This window comes from Triturus cristatus, chromosome 7 (genome assembly GCF_964204655.1).
Source record: "Triturus cristatus chromosome 7, aTriCri1.1, whole genome shotgun sequence".
In the NCBI taxonomy this organism is placed as follows: Eukaryota; Metazoa; Chordata; class Amphibia; order Caudata; family Salamandridae; genus Triturus; species Triturus cristatus.
This window is the reverse complement of record NC_140590.1, coordinates 1,127,120,440-1,127,146,992: the sequence shown is the minus strand read 5'-3', so window position 1 is coordinate 1,127,146,992 and position 26,553 is coordinate 1,127,120,440. Positions and strand designations below refer to the sequence as shown.

The following is a 26,553-nucleotide window of genomic DNA, read 5'->3' as shown; positions in this document are numbered from 1 at the left end:
TCAACAGTAAGGGGAGCACGCTTACTTAGTGTTGACTGTAGTGTTAACACTACAATCAATGCTAAGGGGTGCGCAAATTATACCATGATGCAAAGGAGCAATCACGCAAAGCCTGTGTGCACACAATGATCTGCAATGGCAGACCGGCCCCTGTTTCAGAACATCAAGTCTTTGCCCCTTCCTAACGTGATTAGGAAGGGCATGCACACTTTCACACTATATTTATGGGGGAAAGTGCCCAGAGGCCACACAAGAGAATCTTCAACATCCCAGGAGTATCCCTTCGGAAGAGCTGGGGAAGCCCTAGTGGGGAGTTCCTCACTACCTGGGAAAATCCACATGTACCGGCCATGTCTAACAGTGATTAACTGGTGTACATCTCAAAATCTGTTGCACGCATTGTAATTGGTTTACATAAAAGATCCCTACAGTATACTTAGTAACCTTCTAGAAAGATTCAATGACCAGCAAATAGAGTGCAGCCAGTATTTTTACATGGGGTGGGGTGACCAGGGAGCAGGCTGTAGGTGAATTGAGCACCTCCTCCCGGTCTGCAACCAGACATATTGATGAATGTGATGTCAAGAATCAAACATAAATAAGTGTTGAGGGGCATGCTTGTAATTTTCCTAACCACTAGCAATTACTCAGGGTAGCATTCCAACCCAACCGTTCTTTTGCCCACTATCCCACCTCATTTTTAATCCAGCCATTTGCAAATCAGTCTTGATACTGCTCCAGTAGGAAGAGTCCAGCCGGAACTGTCAGGCCAGGTCTCCCTGAACCAGACCACAAGCAACCCAAAACCAGCTTCACCCTGATTGAGGGTTTACAGTTAAATCTAGCCTGGTTCCAGTGGACAGTGAGCATGGGAACCATATCTGTGCATACCCTTGCCACTTAAGGCGCCATATCAAACACACAAAAGTTGGAGGAAGGCATGCTTACAATGTTATCTAAACACTGACTATCACTCGGGGTAGACTTCCAACTCATTGTTCTTTTACCCACCATCCCACCTCAGTTTGGACCCGGCCATATGCAAGTCACTGTTGACCCTTCTCTAATGGGAACAGTTCAGCCTGAACTGCCAGGTCAGGCCCTCCCTGAGCTGAAACAGGAGCAACCCAAGATTGGTTTCACACTGATTGGTGCTCTTTAGTCCAGTGTAGTGACTTCCAGAGACACAATGAGCATGGGCCCCATGTCTGGGCATAACCTTGCTACTTACGGCAATATACCAAACACACAAAAGGTATGATTTGCATATGAGTCTAATCCGAAGTGTCTTGGTGGTCAAAGAACGATGGGTTGCAATGCTAACCCAAGCAATTGTCAGTGGTTAGATGTATTGCAAGCATCCTCTCCTTACCTTTCATGTGTTTGATTTACTAGCCTAAGTGGCCTAGGGTATGTACTGATGTGGGTTTCATGCTCACTGTGCTTCTGGAACTAAGCTAGACCCAACTTAAGAGCCCCAATCAGGGCAAAACTGGTCTTGGGTAGCTTTAGTCCCTGTTCAGAGAGGACCTCGCTTGGCAGTTCAGGTTGGACCGTTCCGATTTGAGCAAGGGTAAGACAGATTTGAATGTGTTTGCATCTAATCCTAGGTGGCATTGTGGACAAAAGAACAATGGTTTGGAATGCTACTCAAAGCAATTGCCAGATGTAAGACTTATTGCAAGCATTCTCCTATCACCTTTTGGATGTGATATCAAGAATCAAATCAGGTGTGAAGCAGAAATCATAATAAACCTGGACCTTCCCGTCATAATGATTGTCTGCCTGTACATTCTGTCCCTCCTTCTCCCACCCTCAAGGAATTGTTCCTCAAAATGAAGGGCAATGAGACAACAATATTCACCAACATGAGGAAAATATGTTTGTTCTGCATTTTGATTTATTACATGGGTAGGCTGTGTGTGACTGATTGATCTTACAGTGATGTTTAGTTGGAAATGGGTTTGCTGGCATCATGACTGCTGATTTCCACACTCCCTTGCATTAGCAGGAGTCTTGGATTTGAATGAAGGTGTGTTCCCTATATGTATTACTTACAGAAGCAAACACAATTAGTGGTTTTCATAAAGCAGTTTAAAAACTATCTCAAATAAAATGTGAATAACTTTTTCTCTTTTTTCCTATTTCCCTTAGGTGCTGTTAGTACTATTCCCCTGCCTCCATTGATTCCCATGAGACCCCCTTGCAGGACCAGTGACTGGCCATCTGCAGTGCTTGAGTTACTTCAAGAGTTGGTTGGAGTAAATTTGAGCGTGCTCAGTCTGCAGTACTTTTGAAGTAGATGTTAGTGTAACTTTGACATTCGTCTTACTCTTTTGTAGGAGTGGTAATACATTTGCATGTGCCTAGCTGGGCGTCTCCTTGTTTTCCTTTTCAGTCCTCCGATTAAGTAGTAGATATTCTCATTAACCAACCACTTCTCCGTTATCCTTCAACATTTTCATCAGAAAATGTATATCCCCTTTTGCAGTGTTTGCTGCACTTGTGGCTGAAATCTTCACGCATAAGGGAGGGGGCGGCATAGATGGGGCTCACCACCCACATGTTAATGAATAGCATTTGTGAGTAAATAAAGTAGGCCTGCTGGAGGATACTTTTCATGCTTAAAAATGATTTGCTACATGATGCCCATAATAGTAATCACCAGACTCTATATTTATTAATGCAGCGAAAAAGCTCATGTATAAAATGTATTTACTTTTGGCCCCCATTATGAGTCTGAAGGAGCGGTATTCAGAATTTGAAATTACCAGGAGCTGGAACACCAACTGCCTGCCTACACCTGGTTAAAGTAGAAAGGATCAGTGAACAGAGTTTAAGCCTGGTTACCACCGTCTTTGAGTCAGTTTTAATTTGCGACTCCTGAATAGCGATTTTTCAAAAATTCACTATTTGCGATTTTTTGTACATTGATTTGTGATTTTGTTTAGCGATTCCTTATTTAGCGAATCACAAATTAGGGAGTTGGTGTGGCATATTCGCTAAATAAGGAATCGCTAACTGTTTTCCTTTAATTTTAGCGATTCTTTATTTTGCAAATCGCTTTTTCTATATCTACATTTCACATGGATTATTTGCGATCGTGATTCTACGAATTTCTGCGTTTGCGATCTCAAATTGTCTACCTACATCTGGCCCTAACTCTCCATTTAGAGGATTTTCATATAAAAGGCCAAATTCAACATCACTGTTATTGCTCGCTTCATTTCAGCAGCTCTGATGAATGTGTTCAGGAAGGCATTTCAGCTGGAGTCATATGGCTTTCTTGCTGATTAAAAACTAGTACTTAGAAGCAATTTGAGAAGACCCTCATAGTTGGTGAGCCAAGCCCACTAACAAAGAGGTAAAGAGGTGGATCTGCAGACCAGCTTGTGAGGTTTTCTGAAGTGTGCAAAACTAATGCCTCGAATGAGGGCATGGATGTGGACTTTGAGTGTGTGAAGTTGCAAAGTTGATAACAATCCAATGTAACATTCTGTTCAAAATTTTGCAAACTTGGTGAAGATTATGGAATTTAAACTGTGAAAACAAATCCACCAAAACACTTTAATAGAGCTTGAATTTTCTTGCTAAAATTTAGGGGAGAGATTCTCTTCTGCAAAATATTTTTTTTCAAGAATTTTCACTCACTGAGAGAAATTCTTCTGCAAAATATTTGTTTGCAAGAATTTTCACCCACTTTATGTTACATGAAATGTACATATATTTGCAACCTTCTGGAAGTGTTAAGTATGTCAATTTGGCAAACATTTTTATTTCAACCTCTTCTAAAAAGGTTCCTCACAACGTTTTTGGTCTCCAGCAGTACACTTGGATCACTAATACCTCCTTAAAGACCCATGGCAAGGTGAAGCAAGGATGAGGAATCATCTTCAAGCCTTGCCTTCATCCCATTGGTGATCACGACATACTTTTAAAGTGGCAACAATTAAACCGCCTTGAAAAGACGCATTGTGCATCCTGTGGCTGAATAGAAAGATTCAGGGCTTTTAAAACTGTAGTGGTATTTTATTTTCACGTTTAGGGTCAGATTTACAGACATTTTGCTCGGTGTTTGCATGACAAAAGTGATGTAAATCAACACAAAATGTTATTTTTGTTATTTACTTTCTAGAAATTGCCAAAAAGTATCATCAAACAGTGCTACGCATCAAGGGGGCATTACATGGGTGGTATATGGGCATTTCCATGCAACCACGCATGCTGTTTGACACAAAATTCTATCAAAAATTTAAGACAGCTTTTTGCATCAAAACTTAACGCCACTTGAAAGAAGGTGTTAGACGGAGAACTGGCTTCATTTCTCCTTTCTTTTGTGACTTTGCATGTGTGCTGCACTATACAGCACACAGTGACATTTGGAAACGTTTTCTAGGCATAGAGTTTGTAATGGAAGAGAAGTCTGTGCTAAACATATGCACACACCCTTGCACTGCGGCACAAAGGTGTGTGCATGGCGCTCAGCAGTAAAATTCGGTGCTGGCGCTAGGGAGAGGAGAGGAGAGAGCCATAACTCTAGATATGGCGCTCTCCTGCTCTCTCTTTCTCATGCAAAGGGGCACAGTATTTATGGCTACTGTGCTGCCTTGCGTAAGAATTCATTAAATCTGGCATTTGGTTTCAGACTCACGCTTAGAAATCACAAAATGCAATATTTCACTAATCTGTTCCTTTTCACAACCATTAAATTCAAGATGGTGGTATCTTTGCATACACAACATTACCAGTTCAATCAGACACAGGGCATGACGCTATTTATCTCAACTGTGGGGTTCGGCATGAACCTGGGAGGTGCACTCCTACTCAGAGTGATGACAACCTCTGGAGCTCAGTCTGACTCAGCTGCTTCCATTTCCTCATTGTTCAATGAATCCGGAAAACACTAGGCCATGGGCACAGCACTATCTTTTTGTTCATCTAGACAGTGGAATGAAATGTGCCCACTGATCCTTCTGCAATGAGGGGTAGCCACATAGTAATCAGAGGGTTCCCGGCCACTGAAAAATAACTTGAACATTCCCCTCCATTCTCTTCCAGAAGGCAGTAAACAATATAGTGCAACCAATATTGTCACTGCTTTTTATCCTCTGGTTCTAGCAGGTAAGTTAACTGTCCGATCTGGAGAATACGGGTATTGTCCCTGCAACTGGAGGAAGTCTGGAATTATAAGGAACAGTAATTTAAAAAACGCTACTTTTTCACGACTCAAAATATCTTTTAGATATGGCAATAGTCATTATTGCTGGGAAAAGAAGGTGGTAGGTAAAGCAAACGTCAGCTCAAATCTTAGAGCCCTGGGAATGTTTACTTTCTGCTTAGAGGTTTAGTGTCAAGTGCTAGATGTTTGGTTTTGACATCTGACTGCAATGAAGCACATTAATTCACCACTCTAGGATGTGTGTTGTTTGCTGACCATAGCACCTGCCTTGCCACGTCACTCTGGGGGTTGAGCTGTAGCATCCGAGATTGGTACAAGTACAGGGTCTCTGCTGAGAGCTTGTCATCAAGATCCAAACAGGTTAAGCTTGACATCGACAAACTCTCCTCTCGCCAACATGAAGATGGTCATTGCCTTCCTCGTAGTGGCTCTCTGCTGCTCCCTTGGTAAGAAGCATATTCTCTCTCTAGAGATTCCCTGATAAAGTTAATCCAAATTCTAGTTAGTTCAGAAATGATTGTGTCCTGTCCAACCAGAGGTAACTTTACTGTCTGCACCATTCATTAATCTGAGGGTGGTAACAAACTACTGAACCAAATCATGCTGGGTCCAATCAGTGGTGTCCAACGTGGGTCAAGGAGGGCCAGAACCATGCCAGGAAATATAAGTCTACATGGAATGAATTTTAGCAGAACTAATTTACATTGTTTGTGCTTATCCTAAAGTTCTGGCATGGATCAGGTGCCACTGAACCTACGCTGGACACCCCTTCTATACATTGTTAATGCCTCGAGCTTGGCAAAAAAAGACTGCAGCTCTGTCCTTCCAGTAACTACTGACTTGCAAACAGCATGATCCGAACACTGAGATTGAATCTCAAATCTAGAAGCCACTGTGCCTGAATACATATTTTTCTGTTTATTTATTTCTTTGTCTATCTATTCATGTATCTATGTATGTATATAATTACTATTAATTGGCAGAAGGATTTTGACATGAACCATTTCGTGATGAATCTAGCTCAAGAGGGCAGTCTATCGGTCATAAAACGTTTGATTGGGTTACACTTTTAAGAAAGCAGTTAGGAGCAACTATGACGAATAAAAATGCAAAAATGTAAACATGTATATCATATACATATTTACATCCTTTCCATTCAGTTGATTCAGTTCCATCCTTCTTCCACTTTGACTGCCAGACACACTCACCCAGCAGGATGTTGTCTGTTTGTAACTCAGTTTATCACTTCATTTGAGGTCCTGCCTCTGTCACAGGCACATTACATATCGAATACCCTTCCTTAAACATGTCCTCTGACAGCAGGGTCTTCGGTGGTGTAAACAATCATTTAGGACTGCTAAGTCTTCTCTTTATGCATCAAAATTAAAATGTAAGGTCTGACTCTGCAAAAGCAAATTCGGGGAGACTTTGAAACATTTGTGGGATCATGTCTGAAATCCTTGTTGGTGAGGAGAATTTTTCTGCAAAATGTTTTGATTTCCAAAAAGAACAGAGCAATTCCTCAAATCGCATTGCAGAACGACACGGAGGAGGTGCTAAACATGAAAATCTGCTTAGCTCTTAATCTTAAGGTGCAGCTGATCTTCAGACACATAATTTCAAACTTCTTCTGCAGGTACCGTAAACAGCATTCGAAGGGACCGGAGACAAGTGCAGACTGTGAAGTACACCTACTATCAAGGCGGGTCTTCAGGTAAAGATGCTGGCTGTCCTGGACATATAGGGCAGACGTGTTCCTATAAATGTTACATTTTCATTTCACCAAAATAGAGAGAAAACAAACAGTAGAAGGACAAGTTTGGAAGTACAAGTCTTTCCTCCCTACCTCTGACTTGGCCCAACTTAACTGGCTAATATTCAACTATTGGGCTTTGCGTATTTTGCACATTTTAATAAAAGTGGTTACATTTTTTCTCTCTTTTAGGGTCGAGCCTGCGTGAAAATGCGCTAGAGTATGCTCTTGCTTGCAAGGCACTATTGTTTGCAATAACGGGCTTAGAGCCCGCCTATTGCTTACTATTTGCTGGTTTTAGAGACACTTTTCTTCACTGCCTCTTAATTGGCCAGTGCAGGTCAAGTGTCACTTCCATTGCCTTCTGTGGAGCAGGAACCAAGCACAGTTTTATTTAAGTTAATGATTGTCCGTCCGCTGCTTGTGCTGTGATTGAGGTACCATTTCTATTTTGCCCTCTCACTGTCCTGTCTGGTACTCCCTCCCTCCTACCCCCAACCTTTTATTCATAAAATCTAAATAACAATTTAGATTTGCATGGCCTCATAGATAAGGAGTAAGAGTAAGCAGTGCAAGTCACTGTGTTGCGTTACTCAATGACAGGAAGGCGCTCCATTGGCGTTGTGGTGGGTTTTCCCATGCAACACTCATGGATTTTGAAACTGTACTGGAATTACTTAATCACGTAAACCTGGAGCAGTGTCAAAACCTTTTGTCTCCCAGAGCAGGTACAGAGAGTAGAAATATTTTTAGTTCTCCTCGCTTTTTTCCTCTTTTCATGTGTGCTGCAGAATATCACACATAGAAAGAGAAAAACTCCTCTTGGGATTGTTTTTGCGCAGGAAGGTGCCCCCTTGCTGCAAAACACAATCCAGCATCCAACACAGACAGCCTTGCACCATGATGCATAGATGCCTGCATTGGCACTTGCAGCAAATTGTATGCCAGCGCAGTGGGAAAGGACAGGAATGCACCGTATTTCATAAATTTGATGAATTCCTGCCCTTTCACATTGATGTTGAGCAGTGCAGCAAGAACACTTTCAACGCTGCCCTAGACAATTCCCAAAAAATGAGGCCATTAAGTTACTCTCACCTGCGAGCACACAGCGCTTCAATGGTTCTGGCCCTGCGTCTCTTCGTGCATTGCTTGTTCAGAACATCATACCTTTTAACGCTCTGGCTTTTCCCTTCCCTGCCAACCAGAAAGAATTACTGCAAAGAAACAAGGAGAATAATTAGATTAAGGGCAGACCTCCCAGTACTCAGTGCTTTAACCCCTTCGGTGCTCATGACGGAACGGTTACGTCATGAGCGTCGGTTGAGCTGTGCTCATGACGGAACCGTTCCGTCATGACCACGCCCGCGCAAGTAACGGTCAGCACCGCGGGGGAATCCGCGCCGCATGGAAGGGGTTAAATAGGCCAGTACTGTTCGAAACTGAGTGCCAGAATTTTTTTATTTTGAGGGGGAGAGTACCAGCACTTCTCAAGAGAAATGCAATACCTTTAGCTGGAGAGTACCGGCACTTCTCAGAAATAAGCAGGTACTCTGCAACTGAGTACCTGCACTTCTATTTTTCCATTTCAAGCTCTGCCAGTACTGCAGAGTCCCCCCAACAAAAGAAGCTGGTTGGTCCTTTGTTATCTAGTCCCGATGTTGCTGAAAAGGATTTGTTTGGGCAGCTATACATTCTTATTAGTAAAATCAGCCTTTACCAGTGCTTTAAACAAAAAAAATGTATGTGAGAGAGGGGCTATGGAGAGATGAGGGGCACTTATGCCCGGTGGTCATGAGGAAATCTGAGGAGGAGGTCATGGGAGGGCGCCAAAAATGATTGTCATTTGTCACACGTGCTCCAACAGCGCGAATGCCGGCCCTGCTCACTGAGTGAAAAATGAAATATGCATTCGCACAGCTGGCTATACTCCTCCTGTGCAGAACTTCACCTTTTCTACATTTTTGCAAACCGGGAACAAGAGCTCCTGGGAGAGGTGCATTGACACTTTCAGTAGTAAGCCTGGCAACTTCCTTTGTGGCGCAGCTTTTCAGCTGTACTGTTGGCAATGTTTGTGAATTGAACAAACACACATATGTAGGTACAGGCCAAGTCATAAACATATTTCTGTGCTTTTTCTTTTTTTTTAAAGCGACTCAAGCCCCAAATCCTTGCAGGACAGCAATGATTATTTTGTCAAACAATAGAAGAATATGGTGAACTTGGTCTGCCCCCAAATTTGTTATAACACATTTGGAGTGAAATAAACTATATATTCGGGTCAAGTGGGAAAATGCTGCTCTCTCTTAGGAGGTTATCGGCACAAAACAAGGCTTTGCGATTTGAATGTCATGGCATGCCTGCATTCTCAATGTGTACAATGTAACCTGGTTGTTCTGCTTAATATTGTTTCTCAGTCTTCTGCCTGAGTTTCCTAAATAGAACAATCCAGACTCTTGTCTTTCACACATCTCTCTGCAGGGGGCCGACAACAAGGTATGAGGGTTTACAAGCACTATATCAATGCTCACCAAAGGAAATAAAATTAAAATAAAACAATATAGTAGCTTGTCTTGTAGGTCGTTGCAGACACCAATACAATTCTGCAGTATATTTACCTTTTATAATTATACACCTAATAAGCGATAATTTCTATCTACACAATTTCCCAGCCCCTTCCGATTTCTACAAAATATTATGATTGACAGATAGTAATACACCTCCTCCACGTGATAAAACGTGTTCGATCCACTATCTATTCATCTTAGACAGTGAATCATTTGACCAGATCTTTCGGCTCCAGGTCCTCTATTGGAAAACCACAAGAGTAGAGGGTGGCAGCCTCTATCTCGTTTTTGTGGACCTGCGAGCCGCTTTTGATCTGGTCCCTAGGGAGAAATTATGGTCGGTGCTAAAGGATCTTGGTCTACCAACGTTTTTTCTTGATGTCCTGGTTCGCTTCCACACAGGGAACTTCGCACAGGTGAGGTGCGGGAAGAATGGGGAACTCTCAGCCCGTTTTCCTGTAACTCGTGGAGTTCGACAGGGATGTGTACTGGCTTCCACATTGTTTAGTTTATATTTAAATGGCCTTATTAATGAACTAAATAACCTTAAGGATAGCGATGCTCCGTTTTTGGCTTCTGGCAGGGTGCCCGCTCTGATGTTCGCTGACGACACATTGCTGTTGTCGCGGACATCAACGGGTATCCAGCGGGTTTTGGACGGTTTTATGGTTTTCTGTGCCTCGAGGGGACTGGAGATTAACTTGGGGAAAACTAAGTTCATGATCTTCAGCCCCCCTAGGCGCACCCGTCCGAACCCTTCATTAGCTGGGGTCCCCCTAGAAAGAGTTTCTCTGTAATCTTCGCCAGAGCCGGAAGAAGAGAAATAGGCCTGTAATTGGCCAGGACCTCAGTATCCAAACCGGGCTTTTTCAGGAGGGGGATCACCATCGCCCTTTTCCAGGTGCGTGGGACACTCCCTTCCCTCAAAGAGGCATTAATAAGAGAATTAACCAGTGGATTCACCACTGCTGCCATCCTAGCCAAAACTTTGGCAATTGTGATGTAAAAAACAAGTCCTCCTCCACAATTTCTAAAAACTTGAAACACGGTTAAAACACCATGTCAAATACTTATATCAAACTCTGAAAAAGTAAAGAAATGTATCATGAGTTAGAGCCATGTTCCACAACAGAGCAATTACATGCTCTCTATGCTTTAGAATCAATGTTATATTATTCGTTTTTATGATGCAAAAGGAGTACAACATACACCCCCACAACCTCCTGGCTGGCACATTAAAGGAAAGGAAAAAGAAAGGAAAGGAAAAACACAAACTCATTTTAACTTCACCTCCCCCCCCCTCCAGCTCCCTTCTCCTCTCCTAACCAGTGGCACTAGGCCCATGCCAATCTCTGGTATGTCCGCGGTCCCAAACAGGAGAACCCCCAATATTTGGCACTGGTACGGCCCTTCCTAAAGCCCCACTATGAGTTTTGATGAATTCTGTGTGTTTATTCCAAGCAGCGGAATTACTGGTACTAGCTAATTTTGTGACACAGAATTCCTTCTTTTATGAGTTAAACCCTTCCGAATGGGGAAAAGTCTGCAGACCTGCATCACCTTTCACAATTTCACACACTATTCCTGATTCCAAGGAGTTTAAGACAGGTATTTACCACCTGCCCCAAGCACTGGTAACATCTGCAGCACCTCTGTGTAAAGGGATGGAAAAGGGAAGGAGAGAAGGTCATCTAATGGAGGAGAATTACACGCATTCACCATGCCTACGCTAAGGATCAGGTGGGGGGGCAGGACATGTGTACAGTGGTCCAATGTAGATTTTTCAGCTGGCAAAATTGTCCAGTGCTACTGCACCTGGAGTTTCCGGGGATATGAACACCGGGTTACTGATAATAATGGTAAGCAGAATGCTGCACTAGAAATCCGCTCCACGTAGTTGAGGCATAAGTTGAGGCATGTACATGGAGAGGATGTGGTCTCACGGCTAGACTGCCGACCTTGGAGCTGGGAAACCAAGGTTCGAGCTTTGGGGTCTACTCCACATCCTGTGATTATGGGAAAATCACGTAATCTCCCCGTATCTACCCAAAAAAATGAATGTGTCCTTGTGTAACTTAACTGGTGCTCATGTAAAGCGCTCCAATAGCTTCGGGTCGAGTTTGCGCTGTATAAATCTGTAAAAAAAAAGCCTAAAAATGTTTTGGGGGTCTTGCCTACAGACCTTTTTAGCTGTCTGTTGGCCAGGCCTATTGTTTCACAAATATTTAGAATGGCTTATGGGTTACTTCATTACACATGATTGAAGGGATTTGTAGTCTATCTCCCTTCCCTCCTCTTGATTCAATGGTTTTCCTTCTTATTTTTGTGTTTGACCCACCCTAGAGCATTTCGGTCTCACATTATTTTGATTGGGTAACCTGTATCCGTCCTCTGCTGATGTTTAAGTTTCGACATTCTAACCATCATCTCCTTGTGCTTGCATTCAGGAAACTACAATGTTCTTTTATTTCCAGGACTTCATGGGAGTAAATATGTTTTCCGGCACTCTTGCCTGTACGCTGCTTTTTCTCCTCACATTTTCTCCTCACATTGCCTCACCAATGTGCATGTTGCTTTCCCCGATACTCCCAGCTTTTATTTCTTACTTATATTTTTGTAAATATAGGCCTTGATTTGTGTCTTCCCCTTCGCTCCCTCCTATCAACAGTGTTTTCTTCCTGCCAACTCTCCACCCCTCCCATTCCACACCCTCCCATCCCTGTGACATCTATTTGATTTTAAAGTAGTTTATTTATGTATTGAGTTGTGGGCCCGGCTGCTGTATTTTGCTACTGCAGCACAATGTTCTCAAAAGGAGCCTTAACACACATTTTTTTAATGAACTACTCCAAAGTAATCATCTGCCATCTTGGAACAGTAAATACAAAAAAAAAAGGAAATGGCGGTCCTATTATGAGCTGTGTATGTGCATGCATGATAAATCATGGTAGTCATAGACGAACGGGTATCCCTAAATAGGAAATCAATTTCAACATTGTCAAACATGCGTGTGCATGCATCTTGACGCATGCTTTGATATTTCTATATAGACAAGATTTGGCAAAGCCAAAAGCTCATCCTTTTAATACAAAGGCATATTGGCTTCATCAGAGCTATTTCATAACAAAAATCGACAATTGGGACTTCCATTTTAAATGTCAATTCTTCACTTTGTCCAAACGCTAAATGTACCACAACTAATGGTGCATTAAAATGCAGCTTTGGATGGTCTCTGACTTTTGAATATTCTGGACACATAAAGGATTCTATTACCTTAACCTCTTAGTGGATATGTATTTATTATGTTGGGTACAGAATACAATGCACAAAGGCACCTACAAACAATCATTCATTATTTTATTCCTGAGAAGTTACCATATGACATTTTAAGATTATATCTACCAATGTTACTCCTTACTGTTTACCTGTCATGGAGCAGAGTACAGCCCATACCACAACCAGAACTGGGAGAATAAATTTAACAAACTACAACCCTAACAGTCCTATATTTGCATTGCTTCTGTGAAAGTCGATCAACCCAACAGGAGTGTCGCAACACAATACTACTGTTGCCAGTCACGAGTAAAGTCCACCACCAGAGATGCTTCTCCTTGCATTTCCTTCCAGCCAACCTCACACAAGAGACCAGATCACACACTTTATTTAAGCTGCTATGGTATGCTAAATGTTTTATTTCATTCCAGGTGGAGATACGGGAAGTGTTAAAGAACAGAAGATGTATTCCGTAAGTAACAGGGCAAGCATATGGTCTTAAGACACATAGGGGTGCATGGAAAGTAAAGGGGTATGGGGTGCAGCTTTTACGCTGTAGGAACAAATGGTGAACAGTGCTGACAAAAGCAAACAAAATAAAAACCAGCAGTGTCTATCACCAGTCAAACTACAAGTCAGTGGTGTACCTGTGGAATAGTGTGTGGTGCTTCACATTAGGTCTGAGTGGTTATGATTGAAGAGTTTGCTGTGGTTCTCCTTACTCCATCTGTAGGTGTTTGTGGGAGTTTGGTGCAGTGAGAAGTTCTCTGCTTAATTGTTTGGTATCACTGGTGGGTGAGGAGTTCAAGGACTTAGTATTTTCTAGTAATCTTTCAGGGGGTTTTATATTTATAAAGTACATTTGAAGGGCAGAGTTTATCCCACTTAAAGCCCTTTAAATAGTATATTAGAGTTGATTCCAGATCTCGACTTCATGGCCTCATTTTGAGAAGGATCCCAGGAACACCTCTGAGGTTAACTTGAAATTAGTAGGTATTGCAGCATGAAGTAACAAGCATTGGCATAGCCAATAGGTCTCGCCTTTGGGACCTTATAAGTGTTTAACCATGCAACAGTTAATTTTGGTGCACAAAGGATATTGTGCTGCATAACTAAACACTAATAAGGTCCCAAAAGCGGGCTCCTCTGGCGTAGGGGTGCCCCTGCCCCCTGGGTGTAGGTGCAGGGCAGTGGTGCTGAGTACAGGGGCAGATGTTTAAAGCAGCGTGAGGAATCTGCTCCGGAGGGCAGGGATGTGCCGAGTGACACTGCGATGGTGGTGAAATGAGGGTAGGATGAGGCAGGGGGTGAGGTGATGCAGGGGTGAGAGATACGATGGGAAGGAAGCGAGACTGAGGGGAGAGTAGTGGGTGAAAGCATGCAGGCACGTAACAGGTGGGATAAGACTGAGTGAGGTGAGAGGGGGGCGATGCGAGGCTGGGAGGTATGACAGGGTATAACATCATGGAGTGAGACAGCTGGTGGGGTGAGGCAGAGGGTGAGTGACAGAGGAGTGGGAGATGTGAGGTCAAAGGGGGGGGAGAGGCTGCACACAGTGAGGATGTGAGGCTGGTGGAATGCAGGGAGGGAGCGTCGGTGGGCAGACAGTTTGTGGTGATGCAGGGGTGACACTGTGAGGGGGATGAGAGGAAGAGAGCATGAGAGGACACTGCGGAGTGAAAGCAGTAGTTTAATGCAGAGGGTGGAGCTGTGAGAGTGCGAGGGGTGGGACTGTGAGGGTGAGCAGTGACAGAGGGGTGGAAGTGATGGAGGGGTGGAAATGATGGAGGGGTGGGGGTGCAAGATGATGGAGGGGAGGGACTGTGAGGGTGCGCGGTGATGGAGGAATGACTGCATGTGAGTTGAGAGAGGGAGAGAGAGAGAGACCACACTGCGAGGACGCTTTGTATTAATCTCCTGCTAATTTTAGTAATAAAAGACGTTTAATAATTTGCTGCATTACCACATTGCCATACTGTACAAACTGTATTACTTTCAATGTTGTGTTCATCTTTGTAAGGCGTTTAATCCGTTCATCTCACTGTATAGCCTCTACAATGCTCAAAAACAACAGACCGACTACCTGTTGTTGAAATGCTCATTGTGCTACAGATTTTACGTGTAAATCGGCACACGCAATAAAACAATCTTTTCAATGCTTGTTTCATTTGGTTTCAAATAGTAAATGCAGTGATTTGCCGTGTGACACTAAAATAAGGTTACTAAGATACTGATGAAATGTTAACTGTCTATTTGGTTATACGCCACATAATATTTCACAGTGTGAAAAGCGTAATCTGTTTTAATTATTTTCTCTTACGAGTCCTCAGGTCGTGAAGGCTTTTCAGATGTGTCCATAGCATGCTCGATATAGACTGTTTTAGAAACCCATGACCACAAAGGGCGCCTGCTGGGAGAATTAACCTCCACGGGGTTCCCCTAAAGAATGGACTCATCTTTAACGGACTGAAAGAACAGCAGGGGGGGGCGCGCACACCACTTCTATCAGAAAGACTATTACCACAGACCGCTCAAACAACATAGCTCTACGGTTCGTAGTACTAGGCGGCGAAATTGATCACCAAATGAATACTTGCAGTGAAACTACAGAGCGATAGATAATACGCACTCTCAGTTCGCCGACAACTTCTAATGGAAAATATGCCAAAGCATATAAAATGCATTTCGGCAGCCACGCATTTCTATAATTGGTTCAGTGAGTTCGCCTTTGAACTGGTGTGTTGGGAATCCAGGATTGTGTGTTCTTGGACGCATACATGAATACGGATTCCAACTGCTTTTTTTTGCCAAAAATGTGCGATTTGCATGAAATGTGTATATTTGGAAATAAACAAAAACAAGCGCTAGTAATGTTGCCAGTTGTGGGTGTGCCGGCAGAGGAGGCTGGGTCTGCGCAGCACAGCGGCCCTGCGGCCGCGAAATTGAAAGTGATCGCGATCAAAGCGGCCGTGCGGGCGCGAAAGTGAAAGTAAGCGCGGCGCGCGCGCCCGCGCACATGCACTGTAGCTTTAGGCCACGGCAGCACTTTGAAAAGCCCAGATATAAAATGTCTCTTCGAGCCTTTGGCTCGCGAGACCTAAAAATGGATGCGTGTTTTGCTCTGAAGTGGTCCTGAAATTTAGATTTTTTGTATTTTGCTTAATTTCATTCCTAGTTCATTTAATAACTGTTAAAACAATGGCAAAACCTATGCAGTTGATTGTAGTATTTACTGTCTGTCAGTAATTTCCCCAAAAAGTACTTACACCTTTGCTCAGTACTAATTTCAGCAGAACAGTATTTTACTGCCAGGAGTAATTTTTATTTAACCTAGGTCCTGGTGTTTGTGGCAAAGTTGAAAAGACTGAGTATAATTATTCAAATTAGGCTTCAGATGGATATTTATAAAATTGCTTTTTGATCTAGGAATGTACTGACTTATTCCTAAACCGTCTTGCAGAAGGATCAAGCACAGATGTTTGCCTATTTATTCCAAGGGTCTGTCTGCCTCTACAATGCAGTCCGGGTAAGAGTCTCTGCATCTTACTTTAACACCAAATCCAATACGCGGGGGTGAGGGTGGCTGAAGGTGCTCTGTTGCAATGAGAGGGGGATGGGAAGGTAATGCGTTGATGCACCTGTGCTCTGGTTTTACACCAGGGTAGCTCATTTACAAACGACCAGGCTGGTGTCCCTCCTATATCCATCACATGAAGGCCCCTGCAACTTCCTTCCTCACACAGAGCCACTTGGCACACAGTACATCACCGAAAACCTACCCACCTCAACACTTTACAGGCAAATACTGAAGTAACTATCTGATCTTTGTTTCTTTCAGAATGGGCCTGTGAACAAGAAAGCAGAATCCTATAAATTTATTGTAGAAAACAGCATCAGATTTGTGGTAATGATAACAATTTTAATGTCATGATATTTTGTGTGTGATATTTGACTCTGAGACTCAACTAGTGTATGTTGTGTATCTGAGTAGAAGAAGCAGCCACTACTGTTTGTCGAGGAGAGGACACACGGGGGTGGCAGGTACTGCGCAAGGGGTTTTTCAACGATGCCAGTGATGCATGTCGACAGTCAGGCACAGGGCAGGTCTAGCGTTAGGGGGAAGGAGCTTGAACTCATTGTGTCCTTAAATCCACACATTGTTGCTATATCTTCCACATAATATAAAACCCAGATGAGATTTACAGGGATGTAAACCTGCTTGTCTGAGCCAAGTCAGAAAAGAATGTCTTACAGGAAGGGTATTACCAAGTCACGCATCCGGTTGAGTGCACCTTTTACTGCACATGTGTTCCTGAAAAAGTGATGTATCACTGACAGCTGGGTTATCAGTGTGGATGATGTCTTCAAGAATATATATTTACTACAAACCAAGTTCTCTTTACCCTCAGGAAACTACTGCAGCCAGCTGTGGACTCTCTACCCAACAGCTGTTCCTTAATCAGGTAAGAGTTTTCTTGCTCTAGGGCTACCCTATTTTAAACCACTGTGATAGGTCAATTGATTCAGGCCTCAGTTACTGAATATAGTTGAAGCCTATTGGGTGCAGACTTGAGATCCTGCAGGTATGACTAGACCTATGCAAACTGTTTTACATCAGCAAAATATATGACGTTTTTCAAATTTTACTAGAGCAAACTTTTGCATTATTTTTTCTTTAGGGGACTTTTTCTAATCAGTCCCCTAACTGATATCTTCCATGTCTTTTAAACTCAACATTTGCCCACATAATCAATTTTCGCACAGGGTAGCTTGATGTTAATTTTATGAAACTTTATGCAAGTTCCCATGGCATTTTCAAGAGGTCAATAGATAATGCAATTAAGACCATTACGAACTGGAGGCAGAATTAGAAAGGGTCTGAGCCAAAGTGGAAAAGATCATCCATTGAATGTGGAACATGTGGGTCTGCACATATGTGTTCAGGCATAATCCAGAGATTTGTATACATTGCATCATTTCATGTGCATTTTGTTTGCATGGTGTTTGATTACCAATCAACACAGGTGATTTAGTTAAACCCATTATTGAAGTGTAAATAAATGACATGGAAAGGCCCCTGTTCATAACAACTTTGAATTTTATTACCTAATTCTAATAATTCAACCACAGATGATGCCAAACAATACTTAATCATAAATTGAACTTTCAGTAAATCGATCACAACAAGTTTGTTAAATATGTCCTGTCCTCAGCTCAACCAACCTTAATATGGCACTGGTTTGAGAGAGACCGAGATAGAGGTAGGGCTAGGGGTAGGGGTATACAGAGAAGAAGGTGAGAGGTTAATACAGAGAAGTAGGTGGAATTGAGAGAAAGTCCACTTTCCGAGGAGCCCCTTGGACGGTGGGGGCCCTGGCAATTGCCCACTTTGCTGATGCCTTAAAACTTCTCTGACCATGGTCAGCCAAGGGCTTTGATTCATTCTATGTGAATTTATCTGACACGTATATATTCTTAAAATTTCGCATCGATCAGGCCTCCGAAATCTATGCTGGACACGTAAGATAAACCTTTGTCTGTCCTGCAAGGAGAGGATGGTAACCACTAATTTCAACGATTTATTGTTTTTGCCTCTCATGGGTTCTATCCCTGTTCTAATAATGCCCTTATATTACAAAAAGCTCACACAATACGAAGATGAGGAAAATTCATGCATCACCACGAAAATTGATGCCTATGACAAATCATAAAGGAGTTGACAGATAATCTTCTGATGGGGAGTATGCCTTTCGAGGGGGACATCATCCCGTGAATAAGGATCATCCCTGGCTTCTTGTGCACATCTTTTTACCACACATAGTTCACACTCATATGCAACAATCACTTAAACTTGAAATTACTACACCAAGAATAAAAAATAAAAATACATTCTCTCTGTCCTTACTTTGTAATCCCTTTGCATTTCTTCACCATCACTATTCCCTCTGTGACATATTCCTTCACTCTTTTTAGGACCTTTTGGTAAAGAGTGCAGTTTCTGTCTTCACCTCACAAGTTTTTCTCATCCCCTCTTGGTGTTCTACTTTTGAGCATCTTTTCCTGCTGTAATTCCAATTGTTCACCTTGTCACTGAGCCTATTACCTTGGCATTGAAGTGTAAAATATGTTTTCCTACTTTTAAACTTTGTTACCGTTGCACATGTCCCTGATTTCTTTCAACATTGTTCTTCTTACTCTCTTTGTTGGTCTCCACAGTCTCCTCTGCATCCATCCTTCACTTTGAATTTCTAGTTGTGCTCATCAGTACTCCTCATCCACAAATGTGGTTTTCCTCTGCATCTTGAAAGCAGCCTTTTGCCTCTTTGCTTTCACCTTTTCCCTTTGTTGCACAAAGTTCTTTTTCCAACTACAGACTTTCCAAAATAGATTGTGTTTCTAAAGTTTCTATCTTTTGTAGTTTTAGGCCGCATTTACTATGGCTTGGTATCGCCGATGCCTCCTGGTTGACTGACCCCTCCTCCTCAACTCCAACAACCTCTGACATTTGTCAAAACACAAGCAAGCTCCTTCTTTTTGGGTTTGGGGTCATACATCCCTGACCATATTTATTTACACATATAAACAAGACAAAAAACACATTTTACTTTATGCACAGTAACAAACATTTGTACAGTTGGTTTACAGGAATCAATGCCTAGCCTTAACAAAGACACTAGTACATTTATTTCTTATCCATAACTACATTTCCGTTCCATTGCATCCTCAAAATTCATTTTTGGGTGAGATCATATCTGGCCCCAGTGTCCTTTCCTTTTAACATCCCGTGTCCAATCAAAGCTGCACCTGGGTGAGTGCCTCCTTATGGGAGGACCTCACACAAGGATCTCCCTTACCAGGATACTCCTGTGCAGGGGGCCCATCTGCCCACTAGGACACCTCTCTTGGACACCTCCTACACACATCATTTGCCTCTCCAAGGGCCTGTGCTAGGTTGCGCCCAGTGTGCCTGCAGGGGTGGATGACAGGTGAGGACAGCATGTCAAAGGCCACCCCCAACCCCCTGTGCCCCTGTAACTTCCTTTGAACTCGCTGCCAGCACTCCTTGGAGGGTCCTGTGATGCTGTTCTTATTTTGGTGTAAAAAGAAAAGGATACCTTATATAGAGCATAAATGTCTAACCAATCCTGACCTCACAAGCCACAGGCCAGTATAGTTTACCTGCTATCTGGCCTCCCCCCAAACAAATTGCATTGGACATGTCCTAGCCATGCCACCAAGTCCTAAAGAATATTTTGTTACCTTCCTCAGGGCCGTGTACCCCATCCTTCGAGAACCAACCGCCCACCCTTGATGCACTCTGGGATATAGATAACCCCCCAGCTGGCTTAACCAACTTACCCATTCTATTGTGCACATGGTTTGGACTGGGAACGATGGCTGACCCCACTCGCACCATCTCAGGAGACTCCTCCTCGTGCCAACCAGGCTTGCAGACAACCAACACAAAGCAAGTCTGCCCTTTCGGTTGGAGAAGAGCCTTTTTTCCTGTGCTGGGAGTGGCAGGGGTGTGGAATGTGTCTAGGAAAGCATAAGCTTGTGGGACTTGCTGGCAAAGGCTGACTTAGCAGTGCTCCCGCTTGCGGTTTCTTCCTGTTGATGCCATCAATAAATGGTCCTAATTGAATTTTCACCTTTCACAGAGACTGGATGAAATGTAAATATTTAAAAAGGGGATATTTGAGACCATTCCCATATTTAAGGTGTGCTCTGTAGTTGGATACCTACGTGCATGAGCCCTTGCTTGTTTGCTTGATACAAACCACTCAGCCACAAAATAGCCTTATCAATTTCTCTTGCCGGACTAACTACATTAGTGAAAACTCGGCCAAATGCATTGGAGCGCTTCACCTGAATTCCAGTTAGACCAAGGCAGACAAAACCAAGTAATGAATGATACTGGTGCAACAACGCAAACAAAGGAACCCCAAAAACCCCCAGTGCCCCCTCACCCCCATAGCCTAGAAGTGCCCACCGGAGCCACCACTGAGTACTGGAATACCGCAATTGCACTTGGGTAGGGCGGGAAATGGCTCTCAAGCCCCTGTGGCTCCCGGAGGCATTTGCTGGACCTTGGCTGCCAAGTTGGATGTGAAGATTCTGAAAAAGGATATTCGAGACCTTTACCATAGTGCTGGCAGTAATCAGCGTTGGCCCGCAGGAACCTAAAACAAAGAAACAGAGAAACAAAGAAACATGCGGGCAATACTCTGGGTTCCAAGCACATGGGGTAGAGAGGTGGCACCCTGTCCAAGGCAGCCAGTGGGAAAAAGAGACCCACTTGCCGCCTCTCAGCACCTTTTATGGGCTAAGCTGACAAAATTGCTGGGACAGGCCCAGAAGTACCCGAACGCTTCCGGTACAGCCCCACCGGTCAGCCAATCCTGCACTGACCTTCCCCAGAAAGGTCATGATGCACCACATCCCTGGTTCGGCCAAGCTCACCACCATATGTATGGCTCCCTGAGTTGGGGGAGCCTTTGTCAATTTGTACATGATGAGTAATTTAGTTTCATCTCCTTGGGTAAGTTTCAGTGAGGGCCTGACTTCCTGTCTACCTGCATCTCATTGCTGAGAAATTTCCCACTTCCGGTGACTCATATCTAAATCAAAGACTGTCTAAATTGTGAGTTAGGGTCATGGCCATATTGCTGGTGCACCACAAGCAAGTGTGGCAGGCCCACCAAATTTAAAATTGTCTGTGTTGATAACTGCGATTTTATACATGCCATCATTTACATTTTTTTAAGACAGATTTACAGATACAGATTTCTCTTCTTCAGACACAATATAACTAATTTTTCTCACATACTTCTATTTTTCTTTCAGTGTGCATGGGACAGTTCTGAACTTTTCTGTCTGAAACTGCAATGGAGTAAAGGGCAGACCCAGCAAAAAATACACTAGTAGGAACAGAACTGGGAGGACACACACTAAATTGAATGGCCCTTTTGAAGTCAACAAAAAAAGAGTTTTTGATTGTAGAGCTGGTGGTGATTGCAAAATTAGGTAATTTGGCTTCCCCTACACTCTGAATGAGGCAGGAAAGAAAGAGATAATGTATTAACTATTAATCAATTTTAAAAGGGTGCCCTAGTTCCACCAACATCTATTTGCGGGCTCTTTGATTATTCTCATCTCACTGGCCTTACATTCAGCCTCATATACCTGACCTCATCTTCTGTTTTGTAGTCCACAAAAGAATGGACCATATATTGGTTATCTCAACCCCCTCCTGCCGCATGTGAATTGGTGAATCAGGATTTAGGTAAATGTGTAGATTCCCAATATTGCAATGTATTCACTGACATAACATGCCTTTGCCATCCATCATTCTGTTCGATTGGTTTATTCTAATGATCAAATTAGAAAATGTAGTTCATGTAATCATGTGATTGATGTGTTATGCATGCTTTATGTTCCTTCATATCGCCTATTACAATTTCTCAAATCTGTAAAACCATCCACTGGTCCAATTATTAGGCAAGTGCCAACTAATCGCCATTGTCTGAACCTGAAGCTCAAAATATGTTTTATTTTGTTACAGAATGACTACAACATTTACATGGAACTAGTGAGGATTGCTCAAGTAAGTTTGCCATCCTGTATGTTACTATCGCTAATCTAGGAATAGTTGCACTGTTGTGGCATGTTTCGAAATTCATTTCATGTAGGGATGAGAGATACTAAAGTAAGAGTTGAGTTATCTTTGCTTGGCATTAGTAATGCCCCTGCATGTGCGAATATGTGACGTTACATCCAACACCTTCTACCCACTGCTGCACACCTTTTGCGTTGCACCAGCATGCGTTGTAATCGCATGCGTTGTAACAGTTGCGGTAAAAAGGCTGTTTCCCCACGCACACACCAAAATTCACCTTAAAAAAAATATCAAATGCTCTTGGATTTTTTTTCAGGAACGCTTTTATTAGGCTTTACCATGAGCACAATGCACATTGTACATAATACAGTATCATTTAATGATTCAGATAATCAATGTGTAATGTCCCATTAGGTCACTCTATCACATATAGCAGAGGAAACATCTGAAGGGGACATTGGTCTATTCTTTAACGTAACCGTGACAAATGATATGGTTAACAGTTTGAACAGGCACAGCACTAACAGTTCCAGAGTCAAGATCTGTGTCTCCTATGCAGAGGGGCCTATGTCTGGCAATTTATATTTAGTTCTGTTATCACCCACAGCAGGCACATGCACAGCGTTCCAGCACCACTTCAGCTACACTCAGAAGGGGGAATGAACCAAGGTGGTGGGGCACTCCATGCCTGGCTTTGGGAGCAAAGAAAGAGTGGGGGAACAGAGTCATGACTCACTGTTGGACACCCTTTCCCTGGTCCCCTCAAAGTGGACCTGTAACTCACACACAAAAATATCCCACTCCTGCATGATTGGGACCCTTCATAGGCCCCTCAGCTCCTCCCTGCACAGCGCTGTGGACTCAGCTTTACTCCATTTTAAGATTGCCAAATACCAGTAGGACATGTTCGGAAGGTGGGCACCTTTCCTGTTCATGGCAGTTGCGTGTTTAGTTATTATTAGGACTAAGTCTATGAATCGGAGTGTTGGGCTTCTCTATCTCGTATGTAAGAAAATCCACAATAATTCCACCTCCAGGGTGCTGAGATCCACTCTACCCGTAACCTCTGCCAAGGCATCTAAGACCGCCCCTTATAATAAATGTGCCTCTGGACAGTTCCAGAGCATATGTGCCATATCTGAATTTCCGGAGTCACATCTGGGGCACACAGACTCGCTTTCACATCTGCGGTGCAGTCTCTCAGAGGTAAAATAGGCCCAGTGTAAGATGTTGAGCTGGATGTATTGGAACTTTGCATTGCTGAAATTGTTACGGGGTTAGATGAGAGCCCTATCTAAATTTTTAGGAGTGCTCTCACAGCCAATGTCTCGTTCCCAGTGTAATTTTGTAGGCTGCATCAAGTCCCAAAAACTAGAGGCCATCGTACATGTGAACCATGTGATCCCTCACATAGACTGCGTGGAAAAATGGATGTGTCTCAGGTTCTTGTAATATGCCAAAGCCGCTGTAATTCAGCCAGTGTTGTGCGGTGCACTAGGTAATCGCGGGGGGGGGGGGGTTCTCATGATGTTTGTGTAGGTGCTGAAAGGGTGCAAGATCTTCCTAGTGAAACAAGGTGCCCAGTGTGACTGCCACTCCCACCTCTCAAAGTTCCACCCTCTCACTTCAGAGCAGATGCCTGAAAAGGTCCTATAGATCTAACTCTGATGTATGGCACATGTGTCGGAGTGAAGCTCAATAGGGTATTGGAATGCAGGGGGAGTTTACCATTCAGCAACAGAAGTTCATGTATTATTTGAGCAGCTCGGCCCAGTGAGGATGAGCCGGCTCAGCCAGATGTTGACCGCCCGCCATTTTGATGGCCACGGCGCCACAAGATAATAATGCTCGAAGTTAGGAGCCCATAGTCACCCCAACACAAAAGGCAGCTGGAGCGACCTCATTGCAACCCGTCTCCACCGTTTGTTTCAGATAAGGCAGCCCAACATACCATGCAGTGTGTGGAATGTGGAGAGTGGTACAGTGACCGGCAGGTTCTGGAAGTAATACAGGAGATGGGGAGCATCACCATCTTAGAGAGGGAAGCTCACCTGCACCATGAGGGATAGCATGCTGCAGAAGGATATCTGTAGCCTCAAGGTGGTAATTGCCCTCGTAAGATTGCCATCATGTAGATCATGGGTTTCATGGTAGATGTGACCGCCAAGGTAGCGGAACGTGGATGGTTCCCAGTGCACCTGGTGGGGTCCTGCCATGTGGGGCTGTGGAGGGCATTACGGTGTCAATGGAGCAAGACAAGTCTTGTCCCAGTTCACTCCCAGACCTGAGGCATTCTTAAGTTGTTCAAGCACTGAGTTGATGCTCCCAAGTCCCTGTTGGATGTCATGTATGTAAAGAAGGACATCATCCATGTATAGGGAGACCGCATGTAGCACAGTCCCTTAATCAAAGGCTATTGAAAGTAAAAGACTCCGCATGAAACTGACATTTTTGAAATGTTTAGATCTGATGACAGCATTTCCAAAAATGCCAGATTCAAGCACTCACTGTGAAGGGAGAGAAGATTGAATAACTTGAGTGTTCATTACAGCAAAATGAAAATAAATACTGCTGGGGATATGCAGGTGATATATTCTCCATAACATGTGTTAGCAGTATCTCAAAAAATCAAACATCAGAACGCTTGAAACATATTAGGTTTGGTACTGAGGTTTAAGCATATCACAAACAAATACAACCTCAAGACAGAAAGGTGATGCATGTTGGTCGATATTACCTGTCCTACCAAACTGCTAAATAGTGAGCAATATGTGTTTTATCATTTACAGCTTTTCGAAATGACTGATGCGTCGTCCTGTTATTAGACAAATGCCAATGTATTTACTTTGCTGAAATGGCAGCATTTCAATGGAAATTTTATTGATTATTCATTATGGAGTTGCTTGTTGTTTGATACCTTCCCTAAGGACAGAGTGCCATTCACTAATTGCAAAAGGTTGCAAATCCAACATGTTGGATTTGCAACCTTTTTTCTTTATATAGTAAAGACATTGTAGTAATCAGGTCCATTCAGTAGTGATGATTTAAATAGGTTTATTGGAAGATGGTACAGGATCACAAGAAGATTAGATTAAGATCAAATAAAGACCAAGTCTAGATCAGATAAAGACCCCACCAGGAGCAGCCAGCAGGCAGCTCAGCCCCAGTCAACTGACATTACTCACTGGAGATTCCCAACATTCTGACTGCATCATCACATGAACATTCCACTGGTGGTAGACTGGCATTGCATCAACATTAGCAGGATATAACAGACATTCACACACATAGGCTTTCTTAAAGATACAATGACAATGCTGGTCTTTTGTGAAAAATATATACTATGCACTATTTCATTATTTATACCTTTTAACTTTATCAGTTAAATTGTCAATTTCATCTTCTGGCTCCTTTTCATAACACTCTTGTTTGAGAGTAAAGCCTACTTCTACTAACTCAGTGTAATCAACAAAATGGCTCTTCTCTCTATATGACATTTTCTATTACAGCAGGGGCTGACACAAACGCAGCAAATAGTTACCAAACATTTCCCCTAACAATAGGCCAGACCTATTGGATTTGCCAATGCTTATTTTCTATTCTCTCTGATCAGTGATTCAGTTCTAACAGCACTAGGTGCCACCACTTGCGACATTTTTAAATACATACATCTGACTTTTCATTTTTATATTTTTTTCATTTGCCTATTGAATAACTTTCAATGTGGTATGACTGCTGTTACTCTTCTAAAGAGAAATCTTTGGCTCATGATCTTGGTGATGTACAAAATGTAATGTTCACTCTCTGTGTAATCAGTATGTTCCTAATTTTGAAAGCCCTACCTTGGTCTTGCATCTTCTCATAACGAGGGTGTAATAAGAAAACAGATGTTTAGCCATGTTTCATCAAAGCAGCATAGGATCATTGTGTTGTGATGTTTTAAAAAAAATGTTTAAGGCTATCTATTCAACTGGTATTAAAATAATGTAATCAATTAACAATCAATAATGTCTCTTTCTCTAAAATTTTCTTAGTCTGGAAATTATGGAGACATTGCATACGTGGAACGTACTTGCGATGGTTTATTTGCTGGTCTAGGAGGAGCACTGGTAGGTTAACTTTCTTACAAAAAAACATGGCGCTTGATAATTTCCTGATTAACTCT

The 26,553-nt window shown here is 42.9% G+C and overlaps 1 protein-coding gene across 3 annotated transcripts in view; it reads left to right on the top strand.

Annotated features, from left to right (window-relative positions):
* The first annotated feature begins 5,523 nt into the window (after window positions 1–5,523).
* The window catches only part of LOC146811215 (uncharacterized), a 67,154-nt gene continuing 46,124 nt past the window's right edge, over window positions 5,524–26,553 (top strand). For all 3 annotated transcript variants that reach the window (XM_085618250.1, XM_085618249.1, XM_085618248.1), the window contains exons 1-8: window positions 5,524–5,625; window positions 6,816–6,893; window positions 13,201–13,241; window positions 16,230–16,295; window positions 16,608–16,673; window positions 17,179–17,232; window positions 22,335–22,376; window positions 26,423–26,497. In XM_085618250.1, the coding sequence (XP_085474376.1) occupies window positions 5,577–5,625; window positions 6,816–6,893; window positions 13,201–13,241; window positions 16,230–16,295; window positions 16,608–16,673; window positions 17,179–17,232; window positions 22,335–22,376; window positions 26,423–26,497 (471 nt within the window). In that variant the 5' untranslated portion in view covers window positions 5,524–5,576. The remainder of the gene's footprint in view (window positions 5,626–6,815; window positions 6,894–13,200; window positions 13,242–16,229; window positions 16,296–16,607; window positions 16,674–17,178; window positions 17,233–22,334; window positions 22,377–26,422; window positions 26,498–26,553) is intronic.